Source organism: Sorex fumeus, unplaced genomic scaffold, assembly GCF_029834395.1.
Source record: "Sorex fumeus unplaced genomic scaffold, SorFum_2.1 ptg000051l, whole genome shotgun sequence".
Lineage (NCBI taxonomy): Eukaryota > Metazoa > Chordata > Mammalia > Eulipotyphla > Soricidae > Sorex > Sorex fumeus.
In genome coordinates this window covers 19,420,557-19,437,203 of record NW_026606108.1, presented here as the reverse complement: position 1 = coordinate 19,437,203, position 16,647 = coordinate 19,420,557, and the positions used below count along the sequence as shown (strand labels likewise).

At 41.6% G+C, this 16,647-nt stretch overlaps 1 protein-coding gene across 1 annotated transcript in view; it reads right to left on the bottom strand.

Moving 5' to 3' along the window:
* Nucleotides 1–16,647, bottom strand: part of HSD17B4 (hydroxysteroid 17-beta dehydrogenase 4) — a 65,565-nt gene that overhangs the window by 37,931 nt on the left and 10,987 nt on the right. Inside the window, exons 4-10 of the mRNA XM_056124288.1 lie at nt 13,869–13,928; nt 11,738–11,759; nt 11,509–11,555; nt 9,152–9,236; nt 7,445–7,632; nt 4,141–4,232; nt 1,084–1,108 (exon numbers count right to left, since the gene is read on the bottom strand). Of these exons, the coding sequence (XP_055980263.1) occupies nt 1,084–1,108; nt 4,141–4,232; nt 7,445–7,632; nt 9,152–9,236; nt 11,509–11,555; nt 11,738–11,759; nt 13,869–13,928 (519 nt within the window). The remainder of the gene's footprint in view (nt 1–1,083; nt 1,109–4,140; nt 4,233–7,444; nt 7,633–9,151; nt 9,237–11,508; nt 11,556–11,737; nt 11,760–13,868; nt 13,929–16,647) is intronic.

Here is a 16,647-nt window from a genome sequence, read left to right as displayed (position 1 = left end):
TTGTTGGGCAGCTAACCAAGGATCTGTGGTGCAGAAACAGGCAAAAGACTCCAAACAATCCAAAATTAGTATATGAAAGAGTCCTACATGAGTCTCCCTTCTTCTCCCTCTGTGCTTCTTTTCCCACAGGAAGTCACTACTAGAGTGACCAAATTCACAAAAATCATTATTGTCGGATAAGCACCATGAAAAGAATAGTTTTCTTTCTGACGCTGGTAACCTTATTAAACATAAAGGTCAAAGTCCAATGGCTATTGGGAGAACAGACACGTCTGCGTTGAGAGCTCGCCAACTGATGACATATCAGATAAACTCTCCATTGCAGCCTCAAAAATGAGCAATATATTTTGTAATAATGGAATGAAAATTCATGATGAAAATGTATACAGTGGCTACAGTTCTTCCTTCCATGGATGGCAACCTGTAACTGGCAGCCACCAACAGAAAACATGAATCAGAACAGTAGAACTGTCACAAGTATTTGAAAATGTGCAAGACAATTTTCTGATTTGGAACCCACAAGAAATAAGAAGTGGCACAAAAAGGGATTGAAGCCAAACAAGTTTACTCCTGGGCTCAAGGGAAACCATGATCACAGGTTATTACAGTTTCTGTCCCAGGGAGTTCCACACTATCTTCCTGATGTCTAACATGTCAGGGAAATGAGAGTCCAGCCAGAGATTAGGAGCACACGGCCATCATGGCCTCCGGGAGAGGATCCTTCCTATCTGCATGGAAACAGCCTTCCCTCTCACCTCTCGTCTAAGACAGAGGACCGAGTATGAAAGAGGCTAGACTCGTGGGAGGACAAACATCCATATAAGGAGGGTCTGTGCTATCTAAAGGAGCAGTCAGTTCTGACTAGGACAGGGCAAGTCCTGGATAAGAACAGGAAGAAAAAACTGAAGAGCTTTTGATGTGCCACTGGGCACCACAGCAACTTGGAAGTTTTAGTGTATCTGCCAGTTTAGCAATGTCTGACTGATTATGTAAAGGTTCTCACAAGACCCACCCACAGCGCTTAATTGGAAACTTAGGTTTAAAGAGATGAAAATAGCCATATGGCATAAGAAAAACACTTACATTTTCCAATCCAGCCTGCTCCAACCTGCAAAAAAAAGGGGGGGGGGGGGGGAAGAGGGTAGGTAGTTACTCCAACTTATGTGCAATCAACTCACAGAATTCTTTACAAGGTAACTGAAATTCCCAGGTATGCCAGTCTTCAGGCTGAGAACTCTAGGGTCTTCTCAGAGTAGGGATGGGCAGCCTCCTACCACCACCCCCCACCCGAATTTCCAGAAGCCCCAGCAGCCAGATCCATATTCTACAAACCCGCACCTACCATATAAGCTCACCCATCAAGCCAGTCTTACAGACTAGAGATGAAATCTCAAAAGATATCAACTAGCAGCAAAAATTCACAAGTACACGGGTTTTCTGGCTGGAAAAACAGGGGCACCCTCGGAGAGAGGCCGAATCTCCACCCTGCCAAAAGCCCCAGAACTCACACTCCACAGCTGCCGCCACACCGAAGGACCAACTTCACTGCCTCACAACCAAGCTCTACAGAGAGGTCAAACTGCCAAAAATCCCAGCTGACTTTACTCAGCACAGTTCCACATAATGGCAAAATGAACAGGCTCATCTTTTTCAAGGGACCAACAAAGGGCCAAAGGCAAAAGAACCTGAGAACTAGTCCACAAAACTGAGCTACCATGGTGAGAGATGCAAGTGGCAGGGGAGGTCTGGAGGGAGACCCTGAGACAATGGCAGAGGGAGCAAACATTCTGGTGAAGGGTATGGTGTTGGAATGTTGTATAGATGAAACCCTCTCATTAACAGTATTGTAAGGCATGGTAACTAAAACAAAATAGTTAAAGGTTAAAAAAAACAAGGCAAGTGTCTTAGATATTACAATACTAGATGACAAGAGATGAATGTGACATAGACCTACTTAAGAGGAGCAGTCCCATGACTGCAGCATCCCTGTTATATTGACACATAAAGCGGCAGCATGCAGAGACAGACAGGAAATAAAACCTGGATGTCAGCCGCCAAGGCAGACAGCTGTTCTATTAATGCACTGTGGCCATGGTGATAGGATTTGATTTCTCAACATCAGAGTGTCCTCTTATGGAAGACAAGGACAATAAGGTCAGCAGATCACAGATTCAAACTACACTTCCCTCTGAAAAGACTTAGTGAACAGCGTGAAAATCCTACAAAAATAAAATCAGGTATGACTTAATGAACCACCTAGAACCCTTTTCTTTACTTTCCTGTAAATAAAGGACTTTATTAATGTTTTCAGTAGAGTCACTGCAAGGAGACTCTGGGTGAGGAGGGCCTGGCAGGCCTTCCCAGCTGGGTTCTGGGGTGCCGGGGGCCACTCCGAGCAATCCTTAGCATCCTGACGTCTGGTGGTGAGTGAGGTAGTTGGGCCTGGTGATGGGGTCCTGTCCAGGCCGAGATGCCGGGATGGCAGGGGTGAGGCTAGGGGACAGTGGTCAGTAGGGCCACACTCAGCAGCAATGCAGGGGACCATGCAGTCCTGCAGGACAGAGATCAAGCACAGGCTTCATCCATGTGCCCAGCCCTGGGCACTCCCTTCCCAGCCCCATACAAAACACATTAATAGGGAGATAAATCTGCAAATGTATCAATAGCAACACACAAAGAGACTGCTTTCTGGGTTTTTTTTTCTTTTCTTTTTTTTTTTAACCTCTTATTGTCTAGTTCTCGCTCTCAGAGAACCCGGCAGGCTACTGAGAGTATCCTGCCCACACGGCAGATTCTGGCAAGCTCCCCATTGCCTATTCGATATGCCAAAACCCAGTAACAATGATGGGTCTCATTCTCCTGACCCTGAAAGAGCCTCCAATGTGGCACTTGCTAAAATCTCAGGGCTAGGACGAATGGAGATGTCAGTGGTGCCTTCTCAAGAAAATCGATGAACAGAGGGATGACACTGATACAGTCATACTTTGGTACCTTAGAGGCCATTCTAAGAAAATCTCAGGGAAAAATGTCTGATGTAAAGAAAATTCTGTATGAACTTTTATCCTATTTCAAGAGTGAATAAACAAGCTGTAAGTTCCTTTCAGGTAGTATAAACATTCTCACTGAGTCAAATAACTGACACCAAACACACAAAGAATCTATCAGAACTTCAGCAAGTGGCAATTTAGTCTCAGAGTTTAAATCTGGATGTTACACAGACCTCATCTCTTAGCAATTAGGCAAAACTAAATGTTCCTTTTTTTTTTTTTTTTTTTTTTTTTTTGCTTTTTGGGTCACACCTGGTGATGCACAGGGATTACTCCTGGCTCTGTACTCAGGAATTATCCCTGGTGGTGCTCAGGAGACCATATGGGATGCTGGGAATCGAACCCAGGTCGGTCGCATGCAAGGCAAACATCCTACCCGCTGTGCTATTGCTCTAGCCCCCAAATATTCCTCACTTTATAATGTTCATATATTATACAAGAACACAACATACATAACTGTCTAGGTGGAAGTTTAGGCTGTGTCTAAAATGTGTATCTAAAACAATTCATTCATGGGAAATGTTAATCCAGTGAAAGACTGGGAAGGACAACTTAAAAATATTTAAAATAGTCATTTGTGGAGAGTGGCAATGTGAGTAATTTTTCTTTTTCTCCATATACTTGTATATTTGAAATGTTTTACAAACATTTCTTGTAAAACAGAAACTTTTTACAAGAGCACGAGTTGCTATTTGTTCATAGATTTCATAATATAATTGTGAAAGATGACGCTATTAAGATTCCTTCATGAGAGAAGGAAAGGAGGTGAGTTTCTGAGCTCTAGTCTGCTTCATGTTGCTCCTGTTAATCTTCCGTAAATGAGACCTGTAAAGATTTCTTCTCACCTCTGCTTTTCCACTGTTCACATTTGATGGTGGCTATTAGGCTCGAAGAAGATATGCAGGGACTATTTTTATATGTAGACAATAGTTTTCTTCGCTCAAATGAATAATGCTAATCAATCGCTTCAAATAAGTGATATCAACAAATACAGATTTGAGCAAAAGTGATCAACTGACAAATACTTGTTTTTGAATCATTTTTATACTGAATTTTGTGAGTACTGTCCAGGGAGATATTAGGGGAAGAATACCTCAAACAAGGAGCCATTTTCGTCACACTTCTCATGGCACAGCCAAAGGACCAGAGGTGCCACGTACTCAGGCTTCAGAGCATCCAAAAGATCTGAAATCAATATAAAATCCTAAGTTCGTAAACAAAAGTAGACACATATTCAATTAATCATTTTACCTTCTGAAAATTTCTCACACCACAATTCAGAAACTTTTAAAGAATATAATAAAAATCAATAAATAAAATAAGTAAATAAAAACCTAGCAAGTCAAGCATTTAAGGCTTCTGGAGAAGCTTTGTTATCCCAGGATCCCAGGGAGGTGATCTGCAAGCTTTGTTAAGCTTCTGAACTTGAAGCAATCAGATCACCATTTCCACGGTGGAAAACATACTACCAAGAAAAAGACATATTTGAGCCAGAAATATCTTAGGCACCACTCACAAAGTGCTGCTGCACTCCCAGCTACTTAAGCAGGAGTTACAAAAACTACAAAACACCTTTGACAATTGCCAGTCACCTGTTGGTGTGGAATGGCCCTAGAAATGGTTCTAATGAGTCAAAAGTGAAAGGCACACCTTCCCATCACACACTTGCTCCAAGTAGCTTAAAGCAGAAAGGAATTACACAATGAGAACAAAGGCCTGCACTGTACAGCAATGCAGGCGACTCAGGACTCTCACCACAGCGACTCAAGCCACGGACCTATATCTTCTCACTTAAAGAATGATTAGGACTGCTATCACGCCAGGGACACAGCCCAGTGGGAGAGCCCTTGGCCTTTCATATGTGAGGCCCTACATTCATCCTCCAACTCCCAAAAAAAGAGAAAAAGGGGAATAATCAAAACTGTTCTCCTTGCTTCCTCCACCAGTGTTCCAAAGCTCAAATGAGTAATCTCTAAATGTAACAATCTTGAATAGATCAAGTTAATGCATTTTAATTGTGAAATTACAAAATATATTAATATAGCTGAGCAATGAAAGATGAAATTTGCAGTCATGGCAATTAAAGAGCAGCTCTAAGGGGCCAGGGACAGAGATGAGGAACATGACTCTGGTGCACAAGGACCCAAGCCCAGTCTCCAGCACCCCCAGCAGTGCTAGACCCACGCAGCACTGCAGCCCTGAGGCAGAGCTGAATTGTCTGGCCCTGTTGGCAAAGTATCACTGACAGGGGTTGGGTAGCCTTGGGGAAGGGCCAAAAAAACAAAAGCAGCTCTTAAAACTTTTCACTTTATAGCCCCCAAAAGTTCTCAAGTGTACACAAAAGTCGAATGCCATACTGCTCTCTGCTACATGCATGAGAAAACTAATTCCAATCACTTCATACTGTATGATAAATTATCTTTTTTTTTTTCTTTTTGGCTTTCTAGGTCACACCCAATGATGCTCAGGGGTTATTCCTGGCTCTGCACTCAGGAATCATGCAGTGCTCAGTGGACCTTATGAGATGCCAGGGATCGAACCTGGGTCAGCCATGTGAAGGTAAATGCCCTCCCTACTGTACTCTCGCTCCGCCCCTGTATGATAAATTCCTAACAATTATTCCACCCATTTCCAATTCCTTCTATTTCCCACCCTTATGCATCCAGGACAAAAAGGAATAGTAAAGAAGATACACACACACACACACACACACACATATATATATACACACACATATATATTTCAATAATTATGCTAACTCTACAATGAATGCAACAAAAAACACATCTATAAAATCCAACTGGGTATCTATAGTAATATATGAAAAAAGAAAACACTGTATCAGAAAGAACAAGTAAGTGTGCCTTTCATCTTACACTATGTTCTCACATAATCTAAGAATATACACTGTTGCTTTGCACAGCAGAGCCTGGCAAGCTACCTACAGCATATTAGATATGCCATTAACGGTAACAATAACAGGTTTCATTCCCCTGACCCTGACAGAGCCTCCCATACAGCAGTCATTGGGAAAGATGAGTAAGGAGAGAATGCTAAAATCTCAGGGCTGGGACGAATGGAGACGTTACTGACTCCTGCTCAAGTAAATCAATGAACAACAAAATGACAGTGTTACTGTTGCTTTACAGTTCTTTCAACACTCTCCCAAAGTTCTAGGCTAAAGAGCATTTTATTAAATTCGACTTTATAAGGCTCCAAAGAGTAGGTAAAATTCGGGCTGGAGCGACTGTCAGTGGGTATGGCGTTTGCCATGCGCGCGACCAACGCAAGTTCGATCCCCAGCATCTCATATGGTCCTCCAAGCACCGCCAGGAATAATTCCTAAGTGCAGAGCCAGGAGTAACCCCTATGCATCACTGAGTATGACCCAAAAAGCCAAAAAATAAAAATAAAAGAGTAGGTAAAACTCCTGTGAAATCTCATAGGGTATAAAATAAAAAGTTATGTGAAATCAAAATTAGAATTTGTGATTCTTTACTCAGTCACTGCTATTTTCTACATTACATGACACAATTTATCTCATTGTGAGCCTGGTGCTCTGAAGAACCTGTTACTGCAGAAACCAGATTTCTGAAGAATTGATAAAACACTGACAAGAGAAAGTATCTCTCAATTAAAATGGGAAAATGTAAGAAAGACAGGCCCTATGAGGCATCCAAAGGGCATATTCAGAAAGATGAAAAACAAAGTCAATAACACCCAAGAGTAGTGGAGATAAGGACCAGGAAGTCTGCTCCACAGCTTAGAAACCGGCCTACTATGCTGGGGGAAAAGGCAGCTCAGATAGAGAAGGGAACACCAAGTAAAGGGTGTTTGGAGGACTCGGTCGGGATGTGAGACGCATGCTGAAAGTAACTACAGACCAAACACGATGGCCACTTAATACCTCTATTGCAAACCACAACACCCAAAAGAACAGAGAGAGAGCAAAAGGGAATTCCCTGCCACAGGTGCGGGAAGGGGGGAGCGGCGGGGGGAATGGTGACCCAATCATTGTATAAAGGAAACACAAGCACTAAAGTTTGTTAAGTCTACAACTGTAACTCATGGTGTATCACTAATAATAATAAAAAAAAAAGTCAAAAGGATGGTCACAGACACAAGAAGGCAAAGAAGTTTTTTAAATGATAGATACGGGCCACAAGGAGTATAGCAGGTAGGACACTTGCCTTATAAAATGAAAGTTTATTTCAGTGTGGCAGAATAATAGGTCATTTTGATTTTTTTCCTTTTAGCTTTTTTAAATTTTCCATAAGAAACACAAATTTTGCATGATGGGGATTTGAAATTGAGAGGAAGTAAATCTTTAATTTCTGAAAATTAAATTACAAATTGATTCCACATAAAGGTGTAACAGCACTGAAAACTCTACTTACCTTCAGGCAAAACACTCTTGGTCATCCGTGATCCAGCAGTTGGGGCAATAGTATTGCAATGAATATTGCTTTTACTGCCTTCCAAGGCAAGAGTATTTGAAAGGCCGAGAAGACCCAGTTTGGCAGCACTGTAATTCGCCTGGCCAAAATTGCCATAGATTCCTGAAGCTGATGAAGTCATAATGATCCTAAAAGAAAAATCAATCTCTCTACATTGTCTTTCCTGTACTTCAATAATGCTACAACTCCTTCCCCCTTTTTTCAATAGTAGGAGACATGTCAAAAGCAGCAATCTATAATGCCAATAGGTTAAATAACCATAAGATTAGTTCCTTAAACTTCAACCATAATATTTAACTAAAAAGATCAGGTCAAGACCAAATGAATTCTAGTATATAATGTAAACTGAATGCAAACTAAACGAATATGAACTGTCTACTGACAATAATATTTATAATATAAAGTAAACTGACAGTATGTGAATCAAATGTCTGGGTTTTGAGGATGGCTCAAAAGGCTGGAGCATACTCTTTAAAGGAGAAGGGCTGGTGCAGTCCCGAGCACCACATGGTCCTCTGAGCACGGCAGGAATGGCCCAAACACCAAAATGAAGAGAAGTTTTCTCTTTTTTTATTTTTGCAGGGAATATCAGGTTAACCAGTGCAACGCTTCAGTCCTCATTACTTTGCCCTTCCTTCTCCCTTTGTAGACAACATCAAATGCCTCACACTAAAACTGTACCACTGTCATCCCACCGTTCAAGTTGCAAAGCGGGCACCAATAACATCTCCATTCGTCCCAGCCCTGAGATTTTAGCAGCCTCTCCTTTCACATCCTTCCCACCGCTGCCATATTGGAGGCTCTTTCAGGGGAATGATGCCCTTTATTTATTTATTTATTTATTTATTCACACTAAAACACCACCTCATAATCTTAACGCTATTCTAGTAAACTAAATAAAGTAAATCACTTACTTTTACAAACTGCTGGGATCGGGAGAGACAAGAAATCTCCAATAAGAACACATTTCACACTGATTGACTTCAAGGATGTGAGTGAACCCTAAATTATCTGGAAGGACTCAAACACTAGGGCAGTAGAGCCACTTAGCAGCTCTGCCCAATTCAGAGCATCTTTTATTTCCTCTATACGAGCCATACCCAGCAGTGCTGCTGACCACCAGGCAGTAGTGCTGGGTTAGGATATGGGCTCTCAAGTGCCCAGAAGAGAACTCAGAGCCTCACACAGGCTCGGGACATGTTCTACCCCTTGAGCCAGGTCTCCAGTTCCCAGAGGTATACAGTTCTACAACAGTTTACAGAGATTAATGTCTGACTATACCAGACAGCAGGAAACAGCCATACTTTCACTGAAGCTAAGGACATACCATATGGACACTTTGAGAATAAGTACAGCTAAACCCTCTGTGTTCTGCTGAAAGATCAGAAAACAGCAGGAAACTCATTAGTAGTGAAAAGCAGGCGAGGAAAATAAATAGACAGCTGCCTAGGAAAAGAAATAGAAAGCTGCCAAGCTCAGTAAATCTGTCATTAAAGTACACCCGTTTAGTGAGAGCTTATGCACCAAAATTACATTTCAAAGGTCTGTGCTTATCTGAAGATGTTTTCAATGGCAAAGCAACTGTCCCCGCCAGTACAGCAGAGTCCACACACAAAACTCCACCCCTTCATGGCTGCATGGAACTACCTTCCAAACTTTTGCTTCTTCATGTGATCCCAAGCTGCCCTTGTCACCAGGAAGGAGCCCCGCAAATGAACTCTATGGATTAGATCTGAAATAAGAAATTATTGTTAAGAATATTTTGTCAAAATATGCACAGTTAGGCATACACCAGAAGTCCCATAAGCAATGATTTATTCATACAAAGATGTTCCCTTTCTTTGTATAAATCATCAGTTGCCACACCTCTCACTGAAGAACTAACTTAGCCTCTACTCCCGTGATGCTGCCAACATTCAAGTCTGTGTCCACCATAATTCATGACAAAACTGCCATACCTCAACAACTAAAAGGCAATGCAACTGTCCCTGCTAGTACGTAAGAATCCCATATACAAAACTCTACCCCTTTAGTGCTTTAGATAAAAACTCACTTACAAAAATATCTGAAATGCCTACATATACTGGGGGCTGGAGAGTACAGTGAGTAGGATGCTTACCTTGAACATGACCAATCCAGGTTCAATCCCAAGCATCCCATAATGGTACCCTGAGCACTGTCAGGAGAAATTCCTGAATGCAGAGTCAGGAGAAACTCCTGAGCATTGCCAAGTATGGCCCAAAACCAAAAATTTACATGTATAATTGGACACAACACAACACAAATAGTCGAAGGGAAAGAGTAGTTGGAAGTAGTGAGTTCAGCTCGGAACCAGAGGGAAGCCTCATCAGAGCTCAGTGCCAAGCTAAGCTTTTCCAGCAAGCCTCCCTTCTCAGCTGCTTTGCTCCCCTCAGCTGTCCCAAGAGGGAAAAAAGTTCCTCTTTCCCTCCTTTTAAGTCAAAGGTGGACACTCTGCGTCTCCTGAAGAACTAGAGAACTGCAGTTGAGAACTGCAGTAGATCAACAGCAGACCCTACAGGCAATGTGAGTCACCTCGGTTAGCACAATGACAACTCTCAGAACAACAGTTTTACACTCTCGTGTCCAATGAAAGAGCCAACAAGAGCAAACAGGAAAAACCAAAACAGTGATTTTTTTTTAAACAGTGATTTTTGATTATCTAAGTGGTCTCTCTCCAAAGTGACACTCCTAATGGAAGTCACTGTTGCTTAAAAGCTTTGAAATTACAAATGGGTTCTTCATATCTACTTTTCAGGTCTCTGTTATTTTTACTGCCCGTCTCCCTCCCACAGCCTGGTTCTTTTTCTTAATGTAGACACACAAACTGCTAAACGCCCTAAACATTATTTTCTTTTAAAAAGCTGGTATGCTAGAAAATGACAGCAACCTCTCAAGGAGATAAAAGAGAAACAAATTGAAAAGTATAAAATAGTTCTGAGTAACTTCTGCAAACAGGTTTGCAACAGTTTTATTCAATTCGTTTTTTTCCCCATTTATTTATTTTTTAATTGAATCACAGCGATATAAACATTTATAAAGTTGTTCATGATTGGAGTCCAGTCACTGAATGTCACAACACCGATTCCTTCACCAGTGTACTTTTCCCACCAATGTCCCCAAGTTTCCCTCCCCGTCCCTAGCCTGTCCCACCAACTCCCACTATGGCAGGCACTTTCCCTCCCTCCCTGCCTTCCTCCCTCTCCTTTCTTCTCCCTCCTTCCCTCCCTCCCACACTCTCTCTCCCTCCCTCCTTCCCTCCTTCCCTCCCTCTCTCCTTTTGGGCCTTATGGTTTGCACGCAGATAATAAAAGATTATCAAGTATATCCCTTTACCTGTGCCCTTTACCCCACACACACTCTTATGGCAAGCTGCCAACTACTGACCTGTCTTCCTGGCTTCTGTTTACCCTCAATTTGGATATTAGTCTCATACTCTAATCAATTCTTAAACAAAAACTAGGCTACTCCTATTATTTGTCCTCACATGTAAAATGAGTATAAATCACATATACAGAAGCAAAAGTAGAGAAAGCAAACTTATTTTTTAATTTTGACTTTAAAAGGCAAAATATTCATTTCATCTTACTCGTTAGAAGAACTTTTTTCCAAAGGTATCAACTTATAAGCCTAAATGGATAGGAATAACTTATAAGATTTACAGTGAAAAAATTACTTATCCCAGAAGAGGAGAAAGGGAAGCAATGGAGAACAAAGTCAGGGTTTTTTTAATACTGGGGATATGGGAGAGTAGCAGAATTTTACATCCAAAGCACAGAATCAACAACACTGAAAACATGACACCAAAACTGCAACCAGCAAACTCTGTATTGTGCCTGACAAGGTGGCAGTGACATGGGATGGAGTATGGAGAAAATGGTGGGGAAGAGCTGACACTGATAGGATTGGTGTTAAAATATGATATGCCTAAAATTCAACTATTAATACCTTTGTAAATCATGATTCTTTAAATTTTTTTTACTTACCCCAGTCTTCATCACTTATTCTACCGAAGGAACGATCTCTAAGAATTCTAAAAAAAAAAAACAATTAGATTAGGTAGAAGAAAATAAACACTGGGGTGGGGGGGGGAATACTTTGCATGCACATTACTCATTACTACAATCAGAAAAGGAAATACTAATAAACATTTAAGGGGGAGAAAAGCTTTTGCATGCACATTACTCCACTACAATTAAAAAAGAAAATACTTACCCAGCATTGTTGATAATAATATCTACAATGTAAAAAGATCCAAGTCACAAACGTAAAAGCAAGCATTTCAGTTTGTATTTGTTCACAACTTACATTTCTTTCAAACTTGGGGGGTTTTACCACCCACACACAATAGTAAATATAACAGGTAAGTGTACCAGCAAGAGAAAATTTTATACTAATACCAAAAAAGACATCTAACTCACAAAAGTATCACATTCTATCAGCACTTTGCCCCCAAATTTATGTATCTACCTTCTTTTCCACCCCTGCTTTCTGTTAACATTACGTCAGCTGATTTATAGGATGAGTTGCTGCCCAATTCAGGTTCTCGGGATTCTGCAGTGGTCATTGCTCATCTAACCTCAAAATCCATGCAAGAAGTCCAAAGTTTAAAAGCTATTTCCAGAAACAGGATGACAGCTCCAGAGACTGGAAGTACATGCTCTGTACACAGAAAGCCTGCATTCATCCCTTCTACTGCATGATGCCCTGGGCACCACCAAGAGCAACCTCCAAGCAATGAACCCCAGGAATACAGCCGCTGAGCACATTCCAGTGTGGCCCCAAATCAAAAAATAAAGATTTTTTTCCTTCTTGCCACTCAAAATCAAAAAGCTCATCAAGGGCTAGAGAGATAGTATGGCAGATAGGGCACTTAACTTGCCCATAGCTGCCATGGGCACATCCCCTGAACACTGCCAGGAGTAATTCCTGAGTGCAAAGACAGGAGTAAACCCCAGCATTGCCACATGTGGCCCAAAAACATTTGTCACTTGTCATACCACACATCATCGATTTGCTCGAGCAGGTGCCAGTAGCGTCTCCATTAGTCCCTGTCGCATGCTAGCGTAGCCCAGTAGCATACTGGAGGCTCTTTCAGGGTCAGGGGAATGAGGCTCGTTATTGTTACTGTTATTGTTGATGGCAAAAGGCCAAGTCAGGGCCGGAGAGCTAGCGCAATAGGTTAGCCAAATATTCAGCAGGCATGAGGCCTGTATTCAGACCTGGCACGAATGGTCCCCCAGTACCGCTGGGAGTAATTCCCCCTAGCCACCAGGGTGGGAGTAGTCCCCAAGCAGTACTTAGTGTAGCCCAGCCACACCCCCGCTCTACTCCATCCCCTCACACACACAGATTAAAAAAAAAAAAAGCCTGCAAGAATACCATTATAGGATTAGCGTTAATAATGGAGGACCTGGACCAGAGAAAAAAGGCACACCAGGCTGAGAGCAGGCTTCGCATGCTGGAGGCTCAGGCTTGATCCCCCACACTGCATGGTTCCCTTGTGCCACCACCAAGAGTGAGACTGAGTACAAAATCAGGACCTGCCCCAGATCACCACTAGGTATGGTCCAGATTGGGGGGTGGGGGGGGAGAAGAGGAGGAAGGGGGGGAGGATAGGCAAGGTCTACCAAATAATTCTATTCTCACTATGAAAAAAAAGGAATAACTGTTTAAGGGTCAACCACCATATGAAGATATTATCACTAATCATTTCCCACTTTTTGGATTACTGTATCTCTACCATATATAAACAAGTCTTTAACGAGCTCAACCACACTTTAGTCAAACTATAAAAATAGTTTTCAGAATGTAAACATGTTGGGTTTATCTGCAGTATTGATTCCTCTAGTTATTTAATCTTTTATTAAGAAAGTATGGAAGTATGGGACTTTTATTATCTAAAAGAATTAAACAATATACTTGAAATGCTTGTCTTTTTTTAAAAAAATTACTGTGTATCATTCAAATTAGTTCATTTAAGATACTGAATCAAATCTTTTGAATGATTCGCAATTATCCAAAAGACTCCACTGAGTCTTCTACTCCTGAAAATAAAGTACCTATTTGGAATGCCAATAAATGATGATAAATAAGAAATTTAGAGAATGCTTACACATTTTCTGCATACCCTTTAAGTGGTTTTTTTTAAAAAAATAATGAATAAACTTAACTTACACAGAAAAACTTCATCTCACACCCTGTAGAGCAGAAGGTAGGGTATATAGTAAAGGAACTATAAAAACTTTATAATCCATAAAGACAGTGCTTTCAATAAACAAAAATAAAACAAAAAACTTTATGACAAGTCTGCTGTGTATGTCCCGAAGGAGTAAAGACATCTTACCTATTCTCCCAAAAGCGTCCAGCGCTGTCTTCACAAGCTTCTCTCCTGCTTCCACCGAGTCTGAGGACAAGGACAACAATGACTCTCATCGGTAATATCCTGCACAGACACTTTCTAAAGTCTGTGCTCAGGGCCTTGACAGACACAAGGCACACAACTTAAGTCACTCCCAAGAAAAACACCTAGTTTATATTAAAGACACCTAGTGAATAAAACCATAGATGACCCATTATTAACAAAAATATCTGGCACCTAAGAAAAAGTTTTAATAAATAAAATGAAAGAACCTCTTGGCAAAATCAAGTTATAATAAACAGTGCAGGCCAGTACACTTTCCTATGATGACATTAAAGGTCTTTAAACTCACCATTTGGGGTTCCTGCTCACCTGAAATGTGGCCAGTACAAGAAACAAACTGAGGGCTGGGGACATGTGCCAAAGGGCAGGAATTCCTGCTTTGCGTGTTGAAGCCCAAGCCCAAGGAAGCCCAGCAACTCAGTGTTCCCAAGTAAGGAACAACACATCAGGGGAAGTCCCCCAGGTGTGGCTCCAAATCCACAGCAAACAAACACTCACCAAGCCATTGGATTTTATTTCGTTCTATTTTATTTTAAATATTCAGAGGGCCAGAGGGATCGCTCGAAGGATGGAGAACAGGCTCTATACACAGGAGGTCTAGGTTCAATCCCCAGCACTGCAGGACCCTGAGCACCACCAGGAGTAACCTCAGAGCACAGAGCTGGGAACAGGCCCTGAGGACTACCAGATAATTATGGTTTTATTGGTTTATTTTAAAAATGGGTAAACCAATTAATCAATTAATTGTCATAGGCACATCTCTTCAATGACGCAAGTTAGAATTTGGGAAAATGGGAGTCTAATCTGAAAAAAGAACATTCAATGCTACAGAACCACATTTGGAGAACAAGTCTGTTTTTGTAATACTCGTGTCTAAAAAATAAAGCTTAACCAAATACAATAGCTTCAGTATTTTCAGGGATATATCAGTGCAGCAAAAGGGTTAACATCCCCCGAGTTGCATGCCTAAGGACTGGGCAACAATACCACAACTGCCTCTGTCCATGCTCTCTGCAATCCTAAGGGAGAAACTGGAAAATGGCTCTACAAAAAGAAACACCCAGGAATGGGAAAACAGAATTCTGGGAATGGCAGCGAGCAGATTTGAGTAAAAGACTGGCAACAGGGCTGAGACAGTCCAGGGGTTAAGGCGCTTGCCTTGCATGCAGCTGACCCAGTTAGATCCCTGGCACTTCCCTTGGTTTCCCGGGTCCCACCTGAGCACTACCAAGTGTGATCCAGAAACAAAAATTTAAAAAGATCTGCAGCACAGCTAAGTCATTTTTGCTAAACTGCTGCTGCAACAGCTTCCCAACACATTCACCCGGCCCTTCCAATGGCTCTTATTCATGTAAGTAATCATTTTCGTTACCTACTGCTCTGCATTAAAAACCTTCACACTTTGAAAACTGAGACAGGCTATTGTTTTCCTGAATGAATCCAGATTAATAAAAGTTGTCTATCAAAATCATGGCAGAGAAACAAAGTTTGAAACTTTTATGTTTAAAAATTTCAAAATATCACTGGAGCGATAGCACAGCGGGTAGGGCATTTGCCTTGCACACGGCCGACCCGGCTGACCCGGGTTCAATTCCACTGCCCTCTCAGAGAGCCCGGCAAGCTACCGAGAGTATCTTGCCTGCACGGCAAAGCTTGGCAAGCTAACCATGACATATTCGATATGCCAAACATAGTAACAAGTCTCACAATGGAGACATTACTGGGCCCGCTCAAGCAAATCGATGAACAACGGGAGGACAGTGCTACAGTGCTATGCTTTAAAAATAGCTTTTTGAACTGCAGGGAAATAAAGAGAAAATCCTCAACATAGAAAGAAGATACTGATCTGTTTCATTATTTCCTCAAACATTCCAATCATAACCTATTTCCTATACTCCGAAGTTTCAAAGTGAAGCCATCGCCAATTTAATTTTATCCCTGGACCATAATAATAATCTAGTTTGCATAAAATCAGTATGCATTAGTTTTCTGAAGTGTATGTATTCAAGACGTCTCATTACAAATGCTATTGGAATCAATATCCCTAATGTAAATTCTACGTTTTCTGATTTTTCCTGCAACTTTAATGCCTGACCCTGACTTTTAAAATTTTACTATGAGCCGAGTCAAAAAGTGCAGATAGGGTGCTCGCACACCGCCAACTTGGGTTTCATCCCCAGCACCCATATTGTCCCCCAAGCCTCACCAGGACTGATCTCTAAGCAAAGAGCCAGGAGTGGAGTCCTGAACACCGAGTGTGGCCCAGAAACAAACCAAAGAAAGAAATTTTACAGATAGAAGTCAGCTACATATAGCAGTAATTATTTGGGCAGAAGGATGATGGAAGTCTGGTACAGAAAAAACGACATTAACTTCTTAGGCTGTAGTTTTTTTTTTTAATTGAGGAGGGTTGGGCACATCCAGCAATGCCAAGCGGGGACACGGAGTGTGGTACCAGGAATTAAACCTAAAGCCTCACACAAGGGCCAGAGCAATAGTACAGTGGGTAAGGTGCTTGCCTTGCATACGCAAAACATGGCAACCTATGTAGCACCCCCAGAGCGCCAGGAGTGATTCCTGAATGCAGAGCTAGCAGTAAGCCCTGAATATTGCCCAAAAACTTTAAAAAAAAAAAATTAAAAAACAAAGCCTCACACAAATCGATGATGTTCTGCCAAATGAGCCAGACCCACACTGCAAA